Here is a 22,696-nt window from a genome sequence, read left to right as displayed (position 1 = left end):
GCAGTGATTTGGGCAAGAAAGTCGAGCGTCGAGGAGTCGTGCTGGGCCATGAGTGTAATCTGACTAGAAATAAAGGATCCAAGATTCATATCCATCTTCTGTATGAGTGCATATACTAACTTGGCCCTATCTAAATTGATGTCAAAAAAAGAAAAGACACTCCAAGTTTGAGCAAGAGTAGTCAAGTTTTTCCTTAAAATCTTCAAAGGTAGTATGTCTGAATTCAATTCAAATCCCTTGCCTGGGATACACAAGAAAGTTGCTAACTCTTGCTGATTTGGCCTTAGCAAAACAAATCTTGCATATGGCATAAGACTTTCTCCTTCCTCTATAACCACTGGTGTTTCCAAAAAAGAGTTTAGGGAAGCTGAGTCAAATGGAATCCATTGCCCCCTAACTTTGACCTGTTTTGGTGACTTGTCTTCAGGATCATAAACATTTGCATAAAACTCCTTTACAAGTGCCACATCTATGCTTCCCTCTACCAAATTCGCAATCTTCTTATGCCAGTTCCTCCTGTTTAACTCCCTTTGAAATTCCTCAAAGTCATTGAACGAAAATTGCACATTCCTTTCATGAATGATCTTTCTGCCGAAGATATTGTTTGTGTAACGATCCCATGCTTCAGGGGAAGAAAATTTGTGTCTATCATATCTAATCTGAGAAGATGAAGAAGCAAGGGACTTTCTTTTTTGAGATGCCATCTACAAAATATAAGACAAAACACAAGAGATTCGCATAGGTTTATTCTCAAGAAAACAGAAAAATTTAAACTGAAAATAGAACTGGGCGCTTAGCGCAGCATGCTGAGCTTAGCACGCCTTATGAAATTTTACTCAAGCGCTAAGCGCAGCAAGCTAGCTGATCACCCCTCATTGTAGTTACTTTTTGTGCATTTATGTCTCGAGGAAATTTCAATAGGGAGTTTTCACCGGAAAGCGCACCGGGTCGTCAAGTATTTAAAATTAAAATGGATGAATCCGAGTATCAAACACAAGGAACTAATGTTAGCCTGAATTAAGTTCAGAATCAAAGCATTGTTGAGAGAACATGTATAAGTGATAATTTCAAACAGAATGTAAACTAAACTTGTATGCTAAAAACTATAAAATGCAAGGTAAATAAAATGACAGCAGTAGGTAGATATGTTGTGTCTTTCTAACAAACAAGTTTATGCATAGAAATATATTTCTCTAATCAATCATGCTCTTGTGTTCTATGTTGTAGCCTAAATTACTAAACCCTTGATCCCTCGTCAGGCTAAATATCCAACCTTCATCCACAGATCCCTCATTTAAGACTACACCCAATTTAGACAACCCTCTTAGGTTTAGACTAACTTAAACTGAGTTTCGTCCGCGAATCCCTCATGTAAGACTAGATTCAGCTCAAGTAGCTTACTAAAGTTTAGCCTAATTTAGCCTAAGCTTCATCCACAGATCCCTCATGTAAGACTAGGCCCAAACTAAATAGCATTATTGTAACAGCATAATTAAAACCAAAACTTAACTCGCAGATCCCTCATGTAAGGCTAAGTTTCAATCCTGCTTCAATCAAGTTATAAGGCAACAGTACATTTCCCAATGCTAAAGTCACCTAACTGTGCACACAAATGGGTGATCAGACCAAAAGCATACAAACATTAAGCATTGAAGGAAGCATTGAACACAGAAATCATAATCAATTAGATATTAGGTATTTACATCAGTTGTTCATTAGAAATCCCCAACTAGGGTGTTTAGCCAGCCATTACAACCAAAACCCTAACAATAAATGAGATTAAAAGCAGAGAATGATAGTTCCTTACACATGAAGCGGGATTCCTCCTCCTCTTCTCAGCATCTCACACTCACTCTCTACTCAATAATCTCTCTCAAATGACAAAACCTAGGCTTCAATGCTCAAGTTGCTCCTCTTTGCTACTTCCAGGGCTCTTTTCCCGAAATAGGCACTGTGGTTGCTGTAGAATTATGTGCCTTGGGCATTGTACCCTAATTCTACACAAAACAGGCTTTAAATAGGCTCTGAATTTGCGACGTTGCACTTAGTGCCACCCTCGCACTTAGCCTGGCTGAAGGCACCTGCTGCGCTTAGCACACTGATCTCGTGCTTAGCGCGTGACTTTGATGCTGATGCTTTGCCAGATTCTCCTTTGCGCTAAGCGCGTTGAAGCTGTGCTTAGTGGTGGATATGCACATAGTCCAACTACTACTTTTTGCAATTCAAAACTTAGCCTCTTTTTCACCTGAAAATGCACAGATTTCCTCATTAAATCTAATGGAAATGTTCTAGAGACAGCATTAACCATAAAACAAGATTTATTTACAAAAATCACTAAAAAATAACCATAAATTGGGGAACCATACAAGCTTTGGAAAATGATTTCTATACAAAAGTTGGTCATATGAAGCGACTAACACTGGCGCTTAGCTCGAAGACACAGAAAACATTTTTTTCTACAGAGTAGGCTTAGCGCACAGCTACAGTTAGCCTAAGTCTACAATTTTCAAAACCGCAAAGGATTGGAGCTTAGCGCAGCATGTTGGCACTTAGCTCAGCCTCAACAGAAAGACACTCAGGCTTAGCGCACATGGCGCGCTTAGCCTGACTACAAAAACTTAAAAGATAGAAAGGGATTGGAGCTTAGCGCAGCAAGGCGCTTAGCTCAACACACAACAAGGGCTTAGCGCACAGACGCGCTTAGCCTTATTCCAAAGGTAGAGAAATAGAACCTAAGTGATGCAATCTTACCCCCCAAGGGCATTGGATAGAAGACTCCAAGAAGATTAGGCCAGAGATGCAAGAGAAGACCCTAAGGTTCTCATGAGCCTTAGGGTAGATTTTGGGCCCATGGGCTAAGTATGAGCCCACTTATCTTTGTACATATTAGATTAGGATTTCATTATTTTTAGGCCTTGTATTTAGGGCTCCATACTATAGGTAGCGTACCCTAGAAATATAGAATTTTCACCTAGACTAGTTTTTGTATTAGGGGTAGTTTTGTAATTTCACATGCATTAAGTGAATATTTGATGTGTGTGTTGGGAAATAAATTTTATTGAATTGGTAAAAGCCCAATCCAATTAAATTTTAGAGGGGGAGGTGAGCATTTGCTTACTAAACCTCATTGCCACATCATATAGTCACACTTTGTGCATATCCTTCATGGTTTACATGTCTCATGACACCTAAGCACACTTAGTGGAGAATCTTGGAATTGATCTTGGATTAGTGGGCTGAACCATAACTGAAATTCACTAATCATAATTAGTGAAATTTTGACTCCAAAATTTGTCTCCACAAATTCAATTTCAAATTCAAGTGAAATTTGAATTGAAATTCAAATTTCCCTCCAATTTTGTGTGACACTTAGGCTATAAATAGAGGTCATGTGTGTTCATTTTTTCAACTTTGATCATTTCAGAATTAAACTTCAAAGTTCAGACCTCTTTTGAGGCACAAAATTTTGTGCTCCTTCTCTCCCTCTCCCTCTCCCTCCATTCATCTTCTCCTACCTTCAAGCTCTTATCCATGGCTTCCAATGGTGGTGAGCTTCTTCTAGACTCATCTTCTCCTTGAAGTGGCGTCTCCAATCATCTTTCTCCTTCTCCATTCCACTATAATCAGACCTCAAGAAGCAAAGGAATCCATTGATGAAGAAGATCCAAGGCCTACAAGCTCCACATGAAGCTACATCACTAAGCGGCGCTTAGCTCAACAAGCTGGGCTTAGTGCCTGAACTACTCTGAGTATCTCAGTATACTATTGACGCTTAGCGCATAGGCGCGCTTAGTGTCTACATCGTTTTGGTTCAACAGCCACGATGAATGCGCTTAGCTCGACATGATTCACTTAGCACGATCATCAGAAATCCTAAAAAAGTTTAACAGTTGCGATGAACAGGCTAAGCGCAGCAGGCGCGTTTAGCGCGTTCATCGCAATTCTCAGAAGTACACAGGGGTTTTCACCCTTTCAGCCACATTGCCCCTAATGGGCTTCTAAACTACCTAAAGTCCTAAAATACCTAACCCTAAAACCAAGTAACTTAACCTAACAACAACTAACTAAGAAAAACAAGAAGTCATCTATCCTAAGGTTTGGAGAATGAAAAGTAAAAATAGAAATGTGCTAACTTACTTGGATTGATCTTAAAATGAAGCACAAATGATGCAGGGAAACAGTACACACATAGTAGAAAGTAAAAGAAATTGCTCAGACATGAGAGGGTGCAGAGGTTTGGGTGCAAAGGTAGCAACCTAAGTGCCTCTGCCTTTGATTTTTAAAAACTGAAATGTGTATGGCGTGCTTAGCGCACAGTTGCGCTTAGCATGCCAACATGATGTTTGAGTTTAAAACACTAGCGCTTAGACTAGCCTCGCGCTAAGCCCAACTTGAAATTGTAAGGTCCAGTGAGCATCTGGGGCTTAGTCCAGCAGGCTGCGCTTAGTGTTTTCTGCAACACAAATTTTTTTGCAACATGCGCTTAGCCTGAGATGTGCAGCTTAGCATAACATCAAACTTCAACTTATAGAGAATGATTCAGGCTTTGCGCCACTACATGCGCTAAGCACACTTCCAATGATTTCAAAACAGAACGATGTTGGCGCTCAGCGCATCCTTTCCTACTAAGCCCAACTTGAAAGCTCAACTTACAGAATGAATCTGGGGCTTAGCACAGGATGGCGCTCTTAGCACAACTATAATAAATTTTCACAGAGAGGAAGTGGCGCTTAGCGCATCATCCACGCTAAGTCCACTGCTTAAGGTGCAACTTACAATGAAGATGTTGGGCTTAGCGCAGTGATGTGTGCTTAGCTGAACCATTCAACCAATCAATCAGGGGTCTTTGCGCTTAGTGCGAGCAAGCTCGGCTTAGCACGTGAAGAGATGGCGCTTAGCGCAAGGTTTGCGCTTAGTGGATAAGCAATCTGAAAATTTTTCTAAGTCATTTTCTGCTTATCTCTTCACACATAACTTAAAAACCCTTTTTGTTCATTACTAAACAAGCTAAAAAAAATCACAATCACAAGTAAGATGTCCTAACTACATGCAAGAAGTAAAAATGAAGATAGAGAAGGGAAAGAAAAGTTGGGTTGCCTCCCAGTAAGCGCTCCTTTAACATCACTAGCTTGACGCATCATCCTGTTATCCAGGATCCAATAAAGTTGCCACTTCAAGGACCTTCTTCTCAGGTCTTTTTTCCTCCATCACATGAACTTTAAAACAGACATTCCGGTCAGGTGGCTCTTTATCTTCATGAAATAGATCAAAACTGATTTTCTGATCTTCTATGCCCATTTGCAACATCTTCTTTCCCATATCTACTACACAGCTTGCAGTAGACATGAATGGGTGCCCAAGAATGAGAGGAATATTAACATCCTCTTCTATGTCTATCACCACAAAATCAGCCGGAAATATAAGGTGTTTAACCTTCACCAGAACATCTTCAATCACTCCATAGGGTCTTGTGATGGAGCGATCAACTAACTGAAGGGTCATGCGTGTAGGCATTATCTCAAGCTCTCCAAGTTGTCGGCACATGGAGAGAGGCATTAAGTTGATACTAGCTCCCAAGTCTATGAGAGCTTTTCCTACAGCAACCTCACCAATGGAACACGGTATCATGACAACTCTAGGATCTTTGTGCTTAGGTGGAAGAATGTGTTGAATCACAGCACTACAATTTCCTTCCACCATAATTCTATCACTATGGATGTACCGGTTCTTCTTTGTCAGCATATCTTTTAAACATTTGGCATAGAGGGGCATTTGTTGAATTGCTTCTCCAAAGGGCAAAGTAATTTCCAGTTTCTTGAAGATATCAAGGAATCTGGCCAAATGTCTTTCTTTATCTTTCCTAGAAGGTACCAAAGGATAAGGTACTTCCTTGCCTTCATCTAGAGTAGTTTCCTTCTTCTTTTTAGTGCTTGCCTCACTTTTGCCTCTCCTCATCTCATCGTCAACAACTTTCTCTTTTTGTTTTTCATTTTTCAACTTTTTTCTTTTTCTTTTTCTTCTTCTTTTATTCTTTCTTTTTCTTTCTCTTTTATTGGTGTCTCTTCTTCCTTATCATCTTCAGCCTCCTCATTAATCTCTTCAAGTTCTACAAAATCAGAAACGGGTTCAAGTGTTGGCTTAGGTGCCAGCTGATGTTTATGTTCCTTCATCTTCTTCCTAGCTTCACTCTCATCCACATGGATTGCCATTCTGCTTCTAGTCATCACAGCTTTACACTCCTCCTTGGGATTTTTCTCTGTATTAGCTGTAAAACTGCTTGATGATCTATCTGCCAATTTGCTTTGCAAGTTGTCCCACTTAGACCTCCAGATTCTTTATGGCAGACTCTGTGCTCTTCTGGTTGGACATAGAAACCTGCATGAACGGAGCTAGAGTCTCTTCCAGCTTCGTTGTGCGATCATAGAGACTAGGCCCTTGTTGTTGTGGCCTTATGGATGGTCCACCTTGATCTTTATTGAATTGATTTCCAGGGTGGTTCCTCCATTGTCCCTACTGTTGATTGTATTGCTGGCCATGTTGGAATCCAGAAAATCCTCCTGCATTAAAATTGTTTCTGGGCTGATTTCCCATGTAATTGACTTCATGAGTGGTTTGTTCTTCAATAGGGATACAACATCCAGATTCATGAGCTTCCCCACAGATGGTACATCCTGCAACCTACAAAACAGAAGCATGTTAAGTATGTGCAGAATGAATTTGAGTTAGCAACTTACATAGTGTTTCAGTCAATGCCTCAAGTTGCTTAGACAATAACTTATTTTGTGCCAACAATGCATCTCGGGAGGTTAGCTATAATAAACTCTTTTTAGTAGGAATGCGAGCTCTATCTCTCAAAATAGCAATGTCACTTGCAGCCATATTTTCAATGAGATCCATGGCTTCTTCAGAGGTCTTCAATTTTATTTTCCCACCTGTAGAAGCGTCCAATAGCTACTTGGACGATGGTCTTAACCCATCTATAAAAATGTTGAGCTGTATCGGTTCTAAGAATCCATGAGTGGGAGTCTTTCTCAATAAACCATGGAATCTTTCCAAGGCCTCACTCAAAGATTCATCGGGAAATTGGTGAAAAGAAGAGATGACAGCTTTGCCTTCTACAGTCTTAGACTCAGGAAAATATTTCTTGAGAAATTTCTCCCCAACTTCATCCCATGTCTTAAGACTATTGCCTTTAAATGAATGAAGCCACCTCTTAGCTTCTCCCGATAGAGAAAATCAAAACAAGCTCAATCGGATTGCATCTTCAGGTACTCCAGCCAACCTAATAGTATTACATATTTCTATGTAGGTGGCTAAGTGTGCATATGGGTCTTCATTTGGTAATCCATGAAACAAATTATTCTGAATCAACTGAATCAATGATGGTGGATATGTAATGGTTTGTGCTTGAACTTCTGGTTGTGCAATGCTGGTGAAAATTTGTGGCACATTAGAACTTGAATAATCTTTCAGGGTGACTCTTCTTGGGTCTTCAGCCATGATGTGGTCTTCGATAGGATCTAAATGAGAATGTCCTACAATAGGAAAACTAGAAGATGCCTCAGAAGATTGAGGTTCTTCCTCTGGAATGGCTGCTGCTTCCAAATCCTGCAAAAATTTCTAATTCTCTCTTAATTATGCCTTCTACAAGTGGCGTTAATCTCCAAATCAATAGGGATCAAATCACCTGCAGTAGATCTTCTTTGCATACAAGAAAATAGAACAACAGTTATCCAGTTCAAAAGAACAATGAATGTGCTATAACTACTATGTTAGTCAAAAGAATCAATAAATCAAAGAAAGCAAAAATAAAGCAATGTTGCAAAACTGAACTATACTTTACTAATAGCTTAGTCCCCCGACAACGGTGCCATAAATACTTTGTTGGATTTCCCCTGTAGTTACTTTTTGTTCCACTTTTTCTTCGCACAAATATATTCAAGGGAAATCTGGTTTGCCAAAAAGCGCACCGGATCGTCAAGTATTTAAAAATTAAAATGGATGAATTCGAGTATCAAACACAGGGAACTAGTGTTAGCCTGAGTTAAGTTCAAAAATGAAGCATTGTTGAGAGAGCATGTATGATTGCTAATTTCAAACAGAATTTAAACTAAACCTTTATGCTAAAAACTATAAAATGCAAGGTAAGTAAAAGTGACAGCAGCAGGTAGAAATGTTGGGTCTTTCTAACAAACATGCTGATGCATATAAATATATTTCTCTAATCAATCATGCTCTTGTATTCTATGGTGTAGCCTAAATTACTAAACCTCGATCCCTTATTAGACCGAATCAATCCAAGCTTCGTCCTCAGATCCCTCATGTTGGACTAGGCCCAATTTAGACGGCCCTCTTAGGTTTAGAAATTGAGTTTCGTCCGCAGATCCCTCTTGTAAGACTAGACTCAACTCAACTAGCTTACGAAAGTTTAGCCTAATTTAGTCTAAGCTTCGTTCGCAGATCCCTCTTGTAAGACTAGGCCTAGACAAAACAGCATTATTGTAACAACATAATTAAAACCAAAACTTAATCTGCAGATCCCTCTTGTAAGACTAAGTTTCGATCCTGCTTCAACCAAGTTTTAAGGCAACAATACATTTCCCAATGCTAAAGTCACCTTATGCACACAAATGGATGATCAGACCAAACGCATACAAACATTAAGCATTGAAGGAAGCATTGAACACAAAAAACATAATCAATTAGATATTAAGTATTTACATCAGCTTTTCATCAGAAATCCCCAACTAGGGTGTTTAGCCGACCATTACAAAAGAAACCCTAACAATAATAAGCTTACAAAACCTAGGTATCTCTACAAAAGCTGCTCCTATTGCTACCTCCATAGCTCTTTTCCCGAAATAGGCACTATGGTGTGCTATGGAATTATGTGCCCTGGATATTTTTAACCTAATTCTGCACAAAACAGGCTTTAAATAAGCTCTGAATTCGCGATGTTGCGCTTAGTGCCACCCTCGTGCTTAGCGCGAGTAAGTGGATTTGAGCTTAGCACCAGTCGTGCGCCGAGCTTGGCTGAAGACAACTGCTGCGCTTAGCGCATTGATCTCGCGCTTAGCGCACGACCTTGATATTGATGCCCTACCCGATTCTTCTGTCGCGCTAAGCGCGTTGAAGCTGCACTTAGTGGTGGATGCGCTCTTAGCCCAACTGTTACTTTTTGCACTTTAAAACTTAGCCTCTTTTTCACCTGAAATTGCACATATTTCATCATTAAATCCAATGGACGTATTCTAGAGATAGCTTTATCCATAAAAAAAATTATTTACAAAATTACTCCAAAATAACCATAAATTGGGGAACTATACAAGTTTTGGAAAATGATTTCTATATAAAAGTTAGTCGTATAAGGCGACTAACAGGTGCGCAGAAGAATCTGGTGGTGGTTGACTTCTAAGAGGAAAAAATGTCATGCTTTGTAGTCAGGACAACGATACAAGGATTACATTATACCTTGATGCAATGACATATCCCATTTCCATTATATCCATCCACTTGTCTACACTAACCTGAATCAAACAAACATACACATGTAAGTTATTTAAAGTGTGTTCTTAAAAAAAATAACCTAAACAACATACCTTGGAAAACCCATCAACAAGTAGGGACAACCTTAATTCTTCAAATCTCTCTATGGCACCGAAGAGGTTGATGTAGTCATGTGACCATTTGCCAAGTTCTTTAATCAATTCGTTGTGCACCAACGATCAAGAATCTTCGCCCATACATAATAAAGCGGCAATGGACCGATATCCATAGTTACCGTCCGCTTTCACATCCACAATGTCGTCAATGAAACCCTGTATAAATGGCTCAAATTGATCCAACATCGGGATGATCCTTGTTGGCTTCGGTGGCTTTGGCGGGTTAGAAGATGATGCACTACGTTTCACTAAAGAGTTGTTGTTCTGAACAGAATGAAAAGCATCAACATACTCCCAATAAGATGGATCATGCTTTATGGATCTTTGGCTTCTATTCATCAATTTCTTTGATGCACCTTTAGTGTTGACCTTTGACAAAGGAGGACACATAGAGTTTTGATCTGGGTATGAAATTTCTCGAAGTTTACTCTTGAGAGTAACTTTACCACAAACATCAAGTTCCTCAAATCTTTTAGATATGATGTTCATCTCTTCCTTGATGTTGACTTCTGCCTCACATAACCCTTGGTCTGAAAAACTAAGTCTCCTCCAAAACATATGGATTGAATCCAGTGGGATGCTGCCAACGACATACCTAGATAGCTCACATGCATAAGGAAGACCATGCATGGTTCTCATCACACAACCATAAGAAGAAGGATTCTTACCAGCATAATGTACACGCTCAAACTCAGCAACAATCTCATTTAAAGCGTACCTTGAAACCATTCCAAGAAGCCTCTTGTATAAGGTTTTTTTTAAATACATGTCCAACCACATGTGTACTTGTTTCAAAGGATGCTTTAATTTAGGTGTGCTACAGCGTGATCATGTTGTTCATGGCATCCCAAACACTACACAGGTCTCCTAGGCTATTATGTAACACTCTTTTTAAAGCCCAATAAGCATATTCAACCCTACATTTGAAATACACAAAAAACAATAAACATATACAACAATTAAATTCCATGAATTAATAAACATTACTATAAAAAATGAAACATTTTAATACATGTTTGTTGTTGTGTTGCCTAGGTGCATGACCTTATTCGTCCAAGCTGTAATAAGTTTTTCCTTGTGTGGGATAATCCATGTTTCGTTAACATAGTCAACGAACATTGGCCAAGGTGAATAAGCCATTTGAAACTTCTGAAGGCACTCAGCGAACTACTGTTCAGAAGGACAATCAACCAGAGTACCCCAGTTATCCATGACATACTCCCAAGCATTTTTTTTGACCGATTAAAGATTTGCATTTGGCATTGACGTTCTTGTCGATGTGAAACCTGCACAACAAGTTTGTACACTCGGGGAATACAGTTTTCACTCCATTCATTAATGCTAGGTCTCTGTCAGTGATAATAACTACAGGGAGGCGATCGCGTCTTAAAAATAGACCTCGAAACTGTTCCAAAGCCCATACAACATTATTAACACATTCACCCTCCAGATATGCAAACCCAGCAGAGAATGTCATCCCCGTTGGTGTCACTCCAACAAAGTCAAGTAGTGGAAGTCTGTACCTATTTTTTTGTAGGTATTGTCTATGAAAAACACCAAATAACATGCATTGCATAACTTCACTGCATCTGGGTGACACCAAAACATATCACATACCACAAATTCATCATTTAATCTATGCCAATGAATATATTGATCACGTTCAAGAAGCTTCATTAGGTGTTGCATTTCAGTATCACTTCCTCTAATGGAAGAGCGATATGCACTTCTTGCATTGTATATTTGTTTGACTGTGATGAAACTGTTGGCATTGTGCTCCTTCAATGTTAGCAGGATGTTTCTTGGTTTCACCATCGACTTTGTCATATCAGCAATAATATTCTTCTCCTCCTTAGTCAATCGCCCAACGTATGGATGTCCAATTAAGGACTTGGCCAATTCATGATTGTGAATCCCACAGATCAACTTCACCATCAAACCTTCCCCTCCAATCACTGGTTTCCCACGAAGCTTGAAGGGACAACCACATTTCCTACTCCCAATGTCTCTTCTAACAAATTCTTTCTTCCTACACTTATACTGACCACTCCTTTCACAACCAATTAACACAAACGAACTTCTTTCTCTACTACCAGTATGTGTGTCAGACCTCATAATGACTGCAACAAATCCATTTTCATGGGCAACCGATCGAGCCCACTGCAGAACATCATCTTGGGTACCAAAGACCTACAACGTAACCCCGACAATTTATTTTTTATACAAAACATACATTCAACCAAATGACTCAAACTAATGAACATGATTACCTGAGAAGTATTAAAAGCATCCGAACAATCAATATGTGGTTGATTCACACCACATTCTTGTTCATTTTCATAATCCATATCAACTTCTTGAGACATTGTATTGTCATACGTCCATTGATCTTCATCAATCTTAACAACAAATAAATAAATTATACATCATACACAAGTACATTCAAAATTTACAACTACATACAAATTACCATATTAGCAAAACTAAAAATAGACTAAATAATAACTACATACATATTAACAACTAATACAACTACATTCAAAATTTAAAACTAAATAATTTACTTAAACTAAATACAAATTTTGGACCTAAATAATTTCAATTGACTTATCATATATTAAATTTGTAATAACTAACTAATTTTAAATTTCTACAACAAATTACCCAATACGTACTACAAAAACACAATAATAATAAATTTTACGAAACATCTAATTTTACAAAAAAAATACTTCAAACAAATACAAATTTTGCACCCTAATTAACAATTAAAATATATTAAACTATAACTAACAACTAATTAAACATTTTACTACTACAACAAAATACAATTATTATACCTAAATTATTTAATATTATACCTAAATTATTATACCTAATTAAACCAATTATCCACAATTTCAAAAATATGAAATACAAAAATTTAAAATATTAATAATATTCATAAATATTAATTTTTTCACAAATTTAAAACAAAAACTAAAAAAAATTAAACTAAAAAACTTACGGAAGAAGTTCTTCCGTAGAAAGCTTACGGAAGAAGGCCTTCCGTAAGAAGCTTATGGAAGAAGTTCTTTCGTAAGCTTTTTACGGAAGAACTTCTTCCGTAAATGTAAATTGCTTCTTACGGAACAAGTTCTTCTGTAAACTTCTTACGAAAGAAGTTTTTCCATAAGAAACAATTTACATTTACGAAAGAAGTTCTTCCATAAAAAACTTACGGAACAACTTCTTCCATAAGCTTTTTACGGAATACCTTCTTCCGTAAGAAACATTTTACAATTATGGAAGAAGTTCTTCCGTAAAAAGATTACGGAAGAACTTCTTCCATATGTTACATCTTATGAACAGATCTACTAAAATACAAGATATCCATAAAAGCCATAAAATGTGTACATAAAAACACCACCTGATAAGAGTTTCACCTTCATTGAATCGCGAACTCTCTCAACACTTGCAAAAACCACCACGAACGGCAGAAACCAGACAGGAATGAAAGAAACAAAGCTTGAAACGAAAAATGATACCCACAATGCTGCCAATTTAAAGGAAAAAAAAGGGAAAGGTAAAATTGGCATTTTGACAAAATACTGGGTGCACCTAGCAACAGAGGATGCTGCTGTAATTACACAATTTCAGGGGATGCTGCTGTAATTTGTGGAAGGTGAACCAAAGGGCAAAATCACGTGATTGTGGAAGGTGAACCAAACCAAATGCTTCTTTAAATTTTATTATTTATTGGGCATCGCACCACCCATATCTGACAGTATCGTGACCTTGTTGCTAGCCTGTCCCTGTCCTAGTCGATGCGGATAAGTATCCTATCATTCACTCTTCCACATCACCTTGATTCTTCCTTTTTCCTTTCAATAGTCATCGAGATAAGAACAAAAAATTACGATATTAATTTCACCAATTAGTCTTCAAATCACAGAAGCAAAGGGTTATTATCCGTATCAACCCGCCATTGAAACGGGTTTGATGCTTTTGGGTGAAGTGAGTGGTGCAACTTTGGATCCTACTATTACACACATGGCTTATTACAAATCGCTGAGTTCCATCACTGTGTCGGATATTGAATCCCATGGAATTGCAAGAGAAGACGCTGCCACTCTCCACCAGGGTCTCGCAGAAATCATTGAAACTCACAGCAATGGCACCCCCGCCACGTGGCAGCACGTCAGCAACAGCATCCTCAACCCTGAACTTCCCTTCTCCTTTCATCAGATGCTGTACTATGGTTGCTACAAGGATTACGGTCCCGACCCACCCGCTTGGATACCCAACCGGTATGTTACTTACAAAGACATGTGTGTCTGTGTTTTTTTTATCAACGTGTGGTAGTTACTAATTTTTTATGAGTGATTGAAGTATGTGTGTATTAGTTTGTGTGCTTTATTTCTTCAATTATGTGAATTGATGATTGATTGAAGTATGTCTGTATTAGTTTTAGTCATGAAATGAAAGGTTAGTGATTTTTTTTTTAAAACCTTGTTTGCTGTGTGATTAGGGAAAGTGCTGCTTTGACTAATGTTTGGCAGTTGCTAGAGAGGAAGGGTGAAGAGTTTCTGGGTTCGGCATATAAGGATCCTATTACAAGCTTTGATGATTTCCAGAAATTTTCAGTCTCAAACCCTGAGGTGCTACCGATTTTACATTCATCTGGGATGTTAATAACATTTGCTAGCACACTTTCAATGTCCTTTTTCATTAATGGGTGAAATTCTTACGAGTTTTCCTCAAGGTTTTAAATTACATTTAGTGACGGTTATACAGAACTCCAAAATCTTAATATCCCAGAAAATTGTAGGCAAATGCAGTTGCAGACTGTAATTTAAAACTGTCACCCCCAGTAAATGACGTGGGCCCCACTTAAGTTACTGGGTTTCATCTCTTATCTTGTGGGTCCTATGTAAATTCCACTCAATAAGGGTGTTGGAAACAATTTGTAGATAGTGTATTGGTAACATTTATGGAGGATTTGCTTTCATTTTCTTAGCAGTTTTTGTCATTGTTGTTGTGTATTGTTTCAGATATATTGGAAATGTGTGTGGGATGAAATGAGCATATCATTTTCCAAACCACCTGAATGCATCTTACGTGATAGCCCCTCAGGGGAAAGCCCATTATCACACCCGAGTGGTCAATGGCTTCCTGGAGCATCTATTAATCCAGCACAGAATTGCTTAAATGTAAATGGCAAAAGAAGTTTGAATGATACAGTAATAATATGGCGTGATGAACAACATGATGATCTCCCTCGACAAAGGATGACACTCGAGGAATTGCGTGAAGAAGTTTGGTATGCTGCAATTAGCCTTTTGTTATTAGCTTTTAATGCTTTTTTATTTGTTGTAGTTGTGAATTGTATGTATTCATGGCTGTTCATAACTTTTTAACATTCTGAGTTGCTAATTATTGTCTTAAGGGCAATGGTTAAGGAATCAAAACTGATGATTTTTTATTGAAAAATGTAACATTATTTGTTACCAATGCATTTCCACCATGACTGCTAGTAAAGCTTTCTATTCATTGATTCCTTAACCATCATTTACCCTTGGTTTGGTTGCCAAGAGATTACTATTCAAGGGAAACTTTTCACAAAATAGCGAGGGTCCCACACCTCCACCAAACTACTTTAGTTCAAATATTATTTTCTCAATTCTCTTCCATTCCACACAACCAGACTCACCCTTAAGGGCAAAGGTCAGCAAAACTGTTTTAAACTAGATTCTTTAATTTCTCTATCGTATTCTCTATGTTAGAGCAAAGTAAGCAAGACCTACCTTACCCTATCTTTTCCCTTGGTTGACTTGGTTTTGCTGGTGGGCGTTGAACACACATTTGTAAGAGAAAAGAAAAAGAAAGTAGGATGGAAAGACATGGGCTGAGGGAGGTTATGTAGGTCAATGAGAGCAGGAATAAGGATGCAGCAAATGGTACAGAAGGATAAGAGCTACATAAAACTGTGGAGGATACTGTTTGGGGGGTGGGTGGAACAGAATGAACACTTGGAAACTGCTTATTGGAGAGGGTAATTCTGCAAGTATGGAAAAGGGTGAGGAGAATGTGACCAAAGGAGAGAGTAACTGGGAAGCATAGCAGAATTTGGGAATCAATTGGGTCACTTTGGCTGGTCTGTGATTTGCAACTCAGGATTTTCTATCACTTCCTGTCATTTTCCATTTCCATGATTGTTCTAATTTTCTGTGTTTCACCATTTAATAGGATCAACGCTTCCTGATTTTGTTGTATATTTTGACTGTTAATACCAAAATAATAAGGGGATTCCTTGTCAATGCTCAATACAGAGGTATCCTGGTTCATGATTTTGGTATAAACCTAGAAGGGACATGGGATTCAAGATCCTGGCATATTGTGATTTTGACCTTCCAGGTCCCTTGACATTATTCATCATCTTGGGCTAGGTAACTGTTCAGCCCAAAAACGTCCTGCAGGGCTCATCATTTGTCCCGTCTAGAAGGACTGTCTAGATCATTTGACTTGCTTGCTATCTTGTATATTTGAAGATGTTGATTTATACCAAATAGTGATGGAAAAATAGAAAATATAGATGGTAGCTATATGTTGCAGTTCTTAAATTCATGTTATATTGTTGGGTTAAGCTTTGAAATTGAAATAGTACATAGTTTGATTATTCTACATTTAGCTTCAGATCCAAATATTAACAAAAACAAAACGATACCCTGTTATTTCTGTTAACTTGTAGGTTAGTTGCATATGCTCTCCAATCTCTGGGTCTGGAGAAAGGATCTGCAATTGCAATTGATATGCCAATGAATGTCAAGTCTGTGGTTATCTACCTAGCTATCGTTCTTGCAAGTTATGTTGTTGTATCAATTGCTGATAGTTTTGCAGCTAGTGAAATATCAACCAGGCTTAAAATATCAAAAGCAAAAGTAATATTTACTCAGGTTGACTCCCTAATTTCCTTTGATGATTTATCACTCTTTTTTTTCATGTTTTTAATGATTTTTCTGTATTTCTCACTTTACAAAACTAAAGTTGTTTCTGTTGAAATTATGATGATTTTAAAATGGGAAGGAGTAAATGAGTTAGAGATTGAATAATCTAAAATTGATATTCATATGATGTGATACAAAGTGCAAGGTAGCAGAAACTTGAGTTTAAACTAGGTGGCATGATTTATACCGCTAAACTTGGATGCTGGTGTAGCTGATGACATGATTATAGAGAAGAGGTGGAAAAAGATTGTTGTTGGGGAGATTTGACGGGAGGAAACACTGGGGAGATCCTCATTATGCTACTTCTATGTTTTTTTCTCTTTTGTCTCTTCAAAGTCCAACATTCATTACCATAAAGTATAGTTGGAGGTCATATAGCAGTACAATAAAATTAAGAATGCTAAAAAATTGAATTAAAAATATAATGTAGTGGAGAATCTAGGATGGGAAATGAGCCATAGCTATGGGGCTAGACTTCATTTAGGACGTGAGATGGGACCGCACATAAAATGCCTCATTAAGGCCTATTTTTCCTTTTTATCCAAGGGGGCATAAAAGAATTTTATTTTATATAAAAATGTAAAGAAAGCTCAAATTTTGGGGGTGACCATGGCATCTTCGGGTGACCCCCTTGTTCCACCTCTGTCTGTGATAGAGACTGCGCTAGAATTTATCTGGGACAAAGATAGGGGATAAACTACTTCAGTTCAAGATGGTTTGATTCATATCCATGTCACCATTGCTATGATTCATTGGACAGAGAGAATTTGTTACCGGAATGAGTCGTTGGGAGAAGTCACCACCACTAGTTTGATTCTTTGGTGCAAAAGGACCACACGACAAACACCTTTTATAAATAGGAGTTACTAATTTGTATTTTATTTCACATCCTTTATATCTAAATACCAATTTAAATTATTCAGACTCTATTCTCTTTTCCTCCTTTCCTGCATAAAATCCTATCATTTGGACATATTTAAAAAAGGTGGATTAAGTTTTTACTTTTTAATCCCTCACGTTTTTTAGCTTCCAATTTTTAGTCCCTCAAATTTTTTTTGACAACTTTTAGTCCTTCATTAGTTTTTTGTCATCACTTCTAATCCCTCTAAAATTTTTGCCCATTTTTAGTGTCATTTATTTTTATTGCTCAAAATTAGTGCCTAATATAAAGTAAATGGGGGACTAAAAATAGACAAAACAAGAACTAATTTTAAGTAATAAAAATAAATAAGGGACCAAAAATGAGGGGGAAAATTGAAGAACTAAAAATTGGAATCTGAAAAATTTGAGGGACTAAAACCTTAATTAACCCTTCAAAAAACTAGTTTATTTCTTGATAGGTTGACTGTTATTGTAAAATGGGTGTCAATTTTGTGGCTAATTACGGTGTTATAGTAATTTACTTTTTCCTGTCTCATTCTTCCCTTTCCTTCCTCTTGTTTCATTAATCAGGATCTTATTATGCGTGGTGACAAAAGTATCCCCCTTTACAGGTGAAAAATTCTTTTCACTATTTGCTAAAGACACGCAGCAGTTGAGTTGTTTTCTTTGTTGCTCAGTAATAGGGTGTCTCATATTGTTGCTTCATAAATGCAGTAGAGTTGTGGATGCACAGTCACCTATGGCTGTAGTTATCCCTGCCAAAGGATCTGAATTTAGCATGAAACTGCGTAATGGTGACCTCTCTTGGCATGATTTTTTGGAGAAAGTCAATAATCTCAAGTATGCACATTAATCCTGATTTATTCATAGATATTCAATTTATGCAATAAATTATAAATAAAATAGAATATTAGTAGGGGATATTCATTTGCTTCTTTACCATTATCATGTACACTGATGCTCAGAACTAATTCAAAAGTTCTACTGCACGAAAAGTTATGATATTCTCTTGAAATTTTAATTCTCATTTGTTATCATGTAACATACAGAGGCAAGGAATTCATAGCTACTGAACAACCAATAGAGACATTCACAAACATTCTCTTTTCTTCTGGAACAACAGGTAAGTTTAATTTTTTGTTTTGGCCTGAAAGGATACATCCTAGACAATATAAGTTTTTGTGTTGTTGATCAAGGACATTTGAGGTAAAAGAATTAACTCAATATCAAGATTTCATTGAACATATGAGGCTAGCCAGAAGCTAATATAATATCATCTCATTTGGTGGTATAGGTGATCCAAAGGCAATTCCATGGACCAATATTACTCCTCTAAAAGCTGCTGCAGATGCATGGTGCCACATGGACGTTCGTAAAGGTGATGTAGTGTGCTGGCCCACTAATCTTGGATGGATGATGGGGCCGTGGCTAGTATATGCATCCTTGCTAAATGGAGCTTCAATGGCTCTGTATATTGGATCCCCTCTTGGGTCTGGCTTTGCCAAGTTTGTACAGGTACAAACTCATTCTACTGTTTAAATTTTTTGGCCCTTTTCATAGGCTTTTGTTGCCTGTGAATTGTGAACACTTGTTATTCTTACATTGACTGGTACGTACTCAGAATTTAGTTACTACTTCTGCAGAAAAACAAGCACTTGTTTGGAAGATTATTTTTTGTTATTGTTTCTGTCTTACTTTTGCATTTCCATGAACTCATGCTAGCAAGTCAAAACAGTTTTCTCAAGTAAGGTATAACATCAACTAAAAATGCATGTGTATTCTTTGTCTCTATTTACTGGACTGTATAATAGAAACTACAACTTTTTAGCAGTTTATTTTCTGCTATAGTGACTTAACTCTTGGTGATTTATCATTTCATCATGTATAAAATCCACAAGTAGGTAGGCGCATCTGGGGAAAGTCAAATGTATATTTTGTATTTATGTTCTATTACAAAAGCAGAGGGGTGGCGTGTGTTTCTGCAGCCTGCACCTTGCAGCGCTTGAAGTAATTTAATGGCATAATAGTATTATTTGTTTGTTGTACTTTTACTATTTATTATAGTAACTCTACCTCAATAATTTCTTTTTTTCCAATCAACCTAATGTTTGCTTTTCATAATCATAAAGATAGGAAACACTTACTGAATATAACTATACCTTTTCGCATAAAGACGCTGATTGATGTTTTTGCCAGTGCCAGTATGCAGTTTGAAAATAACCATGTTAAAACATACATTCAAGTATCCCTTGCCCTAGATTTACTGTTTAATAAACAAAACACATCACAATAGTTGTGCTTTTTTTGGCCAGTCCTTGGGATTTTTTTTTATATTCTTTTCTTCATACTGAATGCTTTTGTGTCTTGTTTAGGATGCTAAAGTAACAATGCTTGGTGTTATTCCAAGTATTGTACGGAGTTGGAGAAGTACAAATTCCACATCTGGCTATGATTGGTCTTCTATCCGGTAAGTATTAGTTGAATTGAGTCTGCCCCCCTAATAAGGTGGTAATGCATGAATGTGGATGTCATTTATGATTATGCAGTATTTGATTGGAACTATTCATTTTGAATGATATAGTTGCTTTGGCTCCACTGGTGAAGCATCTAATGTGGATGAATACCTTTGGCTGATGGGGAGAGCTCTCTACAAGCCTATCATTGAATATTGTGGTGGTACAGAAATTGGGGGTGGATTTGTTTGCGGATCACTACTACAGGCTCAGTCATTAGCTGCTTTTAGCACACCAGCTATGTGCTGCAGTTTGTTTATTCTTGATGATGAAGGCCTTCCTATTGTAAGCACTATTTATTCAACTTTTGAATTGAAATATTGCTTGTCACAATTATCATTTTTTAATATGCTAGTGATCTATATGAAGTTATCACATACTTATGACTTTATAACTAATGTTTGATAAGCTTTTATGACCACTATGTATTTGTGTTTACAATTACTAAGACAGCTTTATATTTTGGTATTATTTTAGTTCTAGAAGCTTTTATTCTTAGTTTTGCCGAACTGATCAAAATTCAAATGATCTATGGCCCTTCATTTTTATTTCTTGAGCAAACTAATGCTCAGACTAGGTACTTTAACTAATCTTTGGTCTTCTTTTCTATGACAGCCACAAAATGTTCCAGGAATAGGTGAGTTGGCTCTTGGTCCGCTCATGCTTGGGGCTTCAAATACACTGCTTAACGCTGATCATTACGGTGTCTATTTCAAAGGAATGCCTCTCTTGAATGGAAAGGTGGGCATACCATTCTCCTTTATGTGGTAATTGGTAATCTGGGGTACCTGAAAACTTACGGTTGAGTTTGTCTAATCAGGTATTACGGAGGCATGGAGATGTATTTGAGCGTACTGCTAAAGGATACTATCATGCCCATGGTCGTTCGGATGATACGATGAACCTTGGGGGAATCAAGGTGAATATTTTGCCTATGTATTAATTATTAAAATAGTTGGAATGTTAAATGAATATGTGCAAAACAACCATTTTCCATTTCTTCATGTAATTCCTGGGAATGAGGTGATGTGCTGTCATTAACTTAGATGAATAAATATATGAAATGGATCCTCTCGAGTTCACATATACGTTTTTCTATTTCAATTTTCTTTCAGAAGAAAAAAAATGTAAAGTCTGTGATCCTGTACAGTTGAAATGCAGCTGTAGAGGATCTTGATCCCTGAAAGTGTAATAATCTCCAGCTGATTGAAAATTGTGAGAGAGAATCATGCTCAATTAATTGTCATATGAATCTAAAATATTATTTGAAAATTAACCTTCATAGAATGCATCAACAGGAAATGTGTCTCTAGAAAGGAATCTGGGGCATGAATTGGGTAATTAATTGTGCAGCCTAAGCATTGAAACAGAGAATATATTACATCTTGCTGATATCAAATAGTTGAGCTTTGTTTCGTTAGAGCCTTTTTACATAAAGTTTGCCATAGCTTTTTTGTAGTTCCAATCATATAGATTCTCGATTAAATTGATAACTTCTTTTGATAATAAACAGGATTCTGTGTGTGAGAGAGACTAGTCTAGTTGTCTTTTTCTGTATATAGTGTCTCTGAAAAGTTTAAGCATTCGACTTTATTAGTGTGTTCTATCATTTCATGCTGTTTGTTTGGACAGGTGAGTTCAGTTGAGATTGAACGCATATGCAATGGAGTAGATAGCAGCATTCTGGAAACAGCTGCAATAGGGGTACCACCTTCTGGTGGTGGGCCTGAGTTGTTGACTATAGCTGTTGTATTCAAGGATTCAAATAGCACAAATCAAGATTTACACCAATTGAGGATGTCTTTTAATTCAGCTCTCCAAAAGAAACTAAATCCACTGTTCAGGGTAATGATTATATTTTTCTTTCGGAAGACTGCTTCTTTTATATGTACAATGGTCACATTGAGGTTGAAAGAGTGCTAGGACCACTTTTTCTAACTCATTCTTTCTTATTGAATGGAATTTATCGAAAACTACAAATAGAGGTACAATAAATATGATGTGGAACCCATAAAATTTTGTAATTTCAATAAATTCCAACCAATAAGAGTGTTTAAAAAAAATGTTAAAGAGAGTTTGTTTTTAGCATTTCTCTTTTGTATTATCACAGCAGTTTAGTGTTTTAAATACATGCTCTATTGTGTAGGTTTCTCAAGTAGTCACACTGCCATCTCTTCCAAGGACGGCATCCAACAAGGTTATGAGAAGGGTTTTGCGACAGCAACTTAGCGAAACTAACCAAAATTCTAAAATATAATACAATCATGTAATCTAATATTGAAGATTGGATATCCTGGACCAGGAGCGATCATGGTACACATTTAAAAGTATTGTTCTTTTTGGTACTAGAAAATAATAATATTACGGTAATTACAATATAATGTACAAATGGTATAAATAATTCCCATTTGTAACAATAGAAATAAAACAGAAGAATAGGAGTTTGAATTGTATTTGAAATCATTTTTGAAAACCTGTTGGGTTGATCAAAACCTTTTATTAAGAGGCTTGGTAAAAAGCGTAACAGCAAAAAGAGTATTGCAAGCAGAAGTTAAATATCATTTTATGGAATAAGATGGTGCAAGAATAACTTTGGTGTTTTAAATTCTGCATTTATTTAGTTAGTAAACATAAATAGAGAAGGGATGAGAGA

The 22,696-nt window shown here is 37.1% G+C and overlaps 1 protein-coding gene across 1 annotated transcript; it reads left to right on the top strand.

Moving 5' to 3' along the window:
• Window positions 1-13,423: 13,423 nt before the first annotated feature.
• On the top strand, window positions 13,424-22,424 carry LOC100779628 (probable acyl-activating enzyme 17, peroxisomal). Its single transcript, XM_003546570.5, has 14 exons — window positions 13,424-13,951; window positions 14,173-14,302; window positions 14,696-14,964; window positions 16,393-16,597; window positions 18,101-18,141; window positions 18,245-18,370; window positions 18,580-18,653; window positions 18,825-19,045; window positions 19,903-19,997; window positions 20,112-20,328; window positions 20,659-20,784; window positions 20,864-20,962; window positions 21,676-21,888; window positions 22,190-22,424. Exons 1-14 carry the CDS (start codon window positions 13,644-13,646, stop codon window positions 22,298-22,300), a joined length of 2,235 nt encoding a protein of 744 aa, XP_003546618.1. The 5' UTR covers window positions 13,424-13,643; the 3' UTR covers window positions 22,301-22,424.
• The last annotated feature ends 272 nt before the right edge of the window (window positions 22,425-22,696 follow it).

The sequence above is a fragment of the Glycine max genome, chromosome 15 (genome assembly GCF_000004515.6).
Source record: "Glycine max cultivar Williams 82 chromosome 15, Glycine_max_v4.0, whole genome shotgun sequence".
In the NCBI taxonomy this organism is placed as follows: domain Eukaryota; kingdom Viridiplantae; phylum Streptophyta; class Magnoliopsida; order Fabales; family Fabaceae; genus Glycine; species Glycine max.
This window is presented reverse-complemented; position numbering and strand designations above follow the sequence as displayed.

Excerpts from the sequence above, each read along its gene's own strand:
- LOC100779628 (XM_003546570.5), top strand. The coding sequence starts at position 13,644 with ATGCTTTTGGGTGAAGTGAGTGGTGCAACTTTGGATCCTACTATTACA. Across the intron at positions 14,303-14,695 it reads TTTCAGTCTCAAACCCTGAG|ATATATTGGAAATGTGTGTG; the intron begins GTGCTACCGATT and ends GTATTGTTTCAG. Across the intron at positions 16,598-18,100 it reads CAAAAGTAATATTTACTCAG|GATCTTATTATGCGTGGTGA; the intron begins GTTGACTCCCTA and ends TTCATTAATCAG.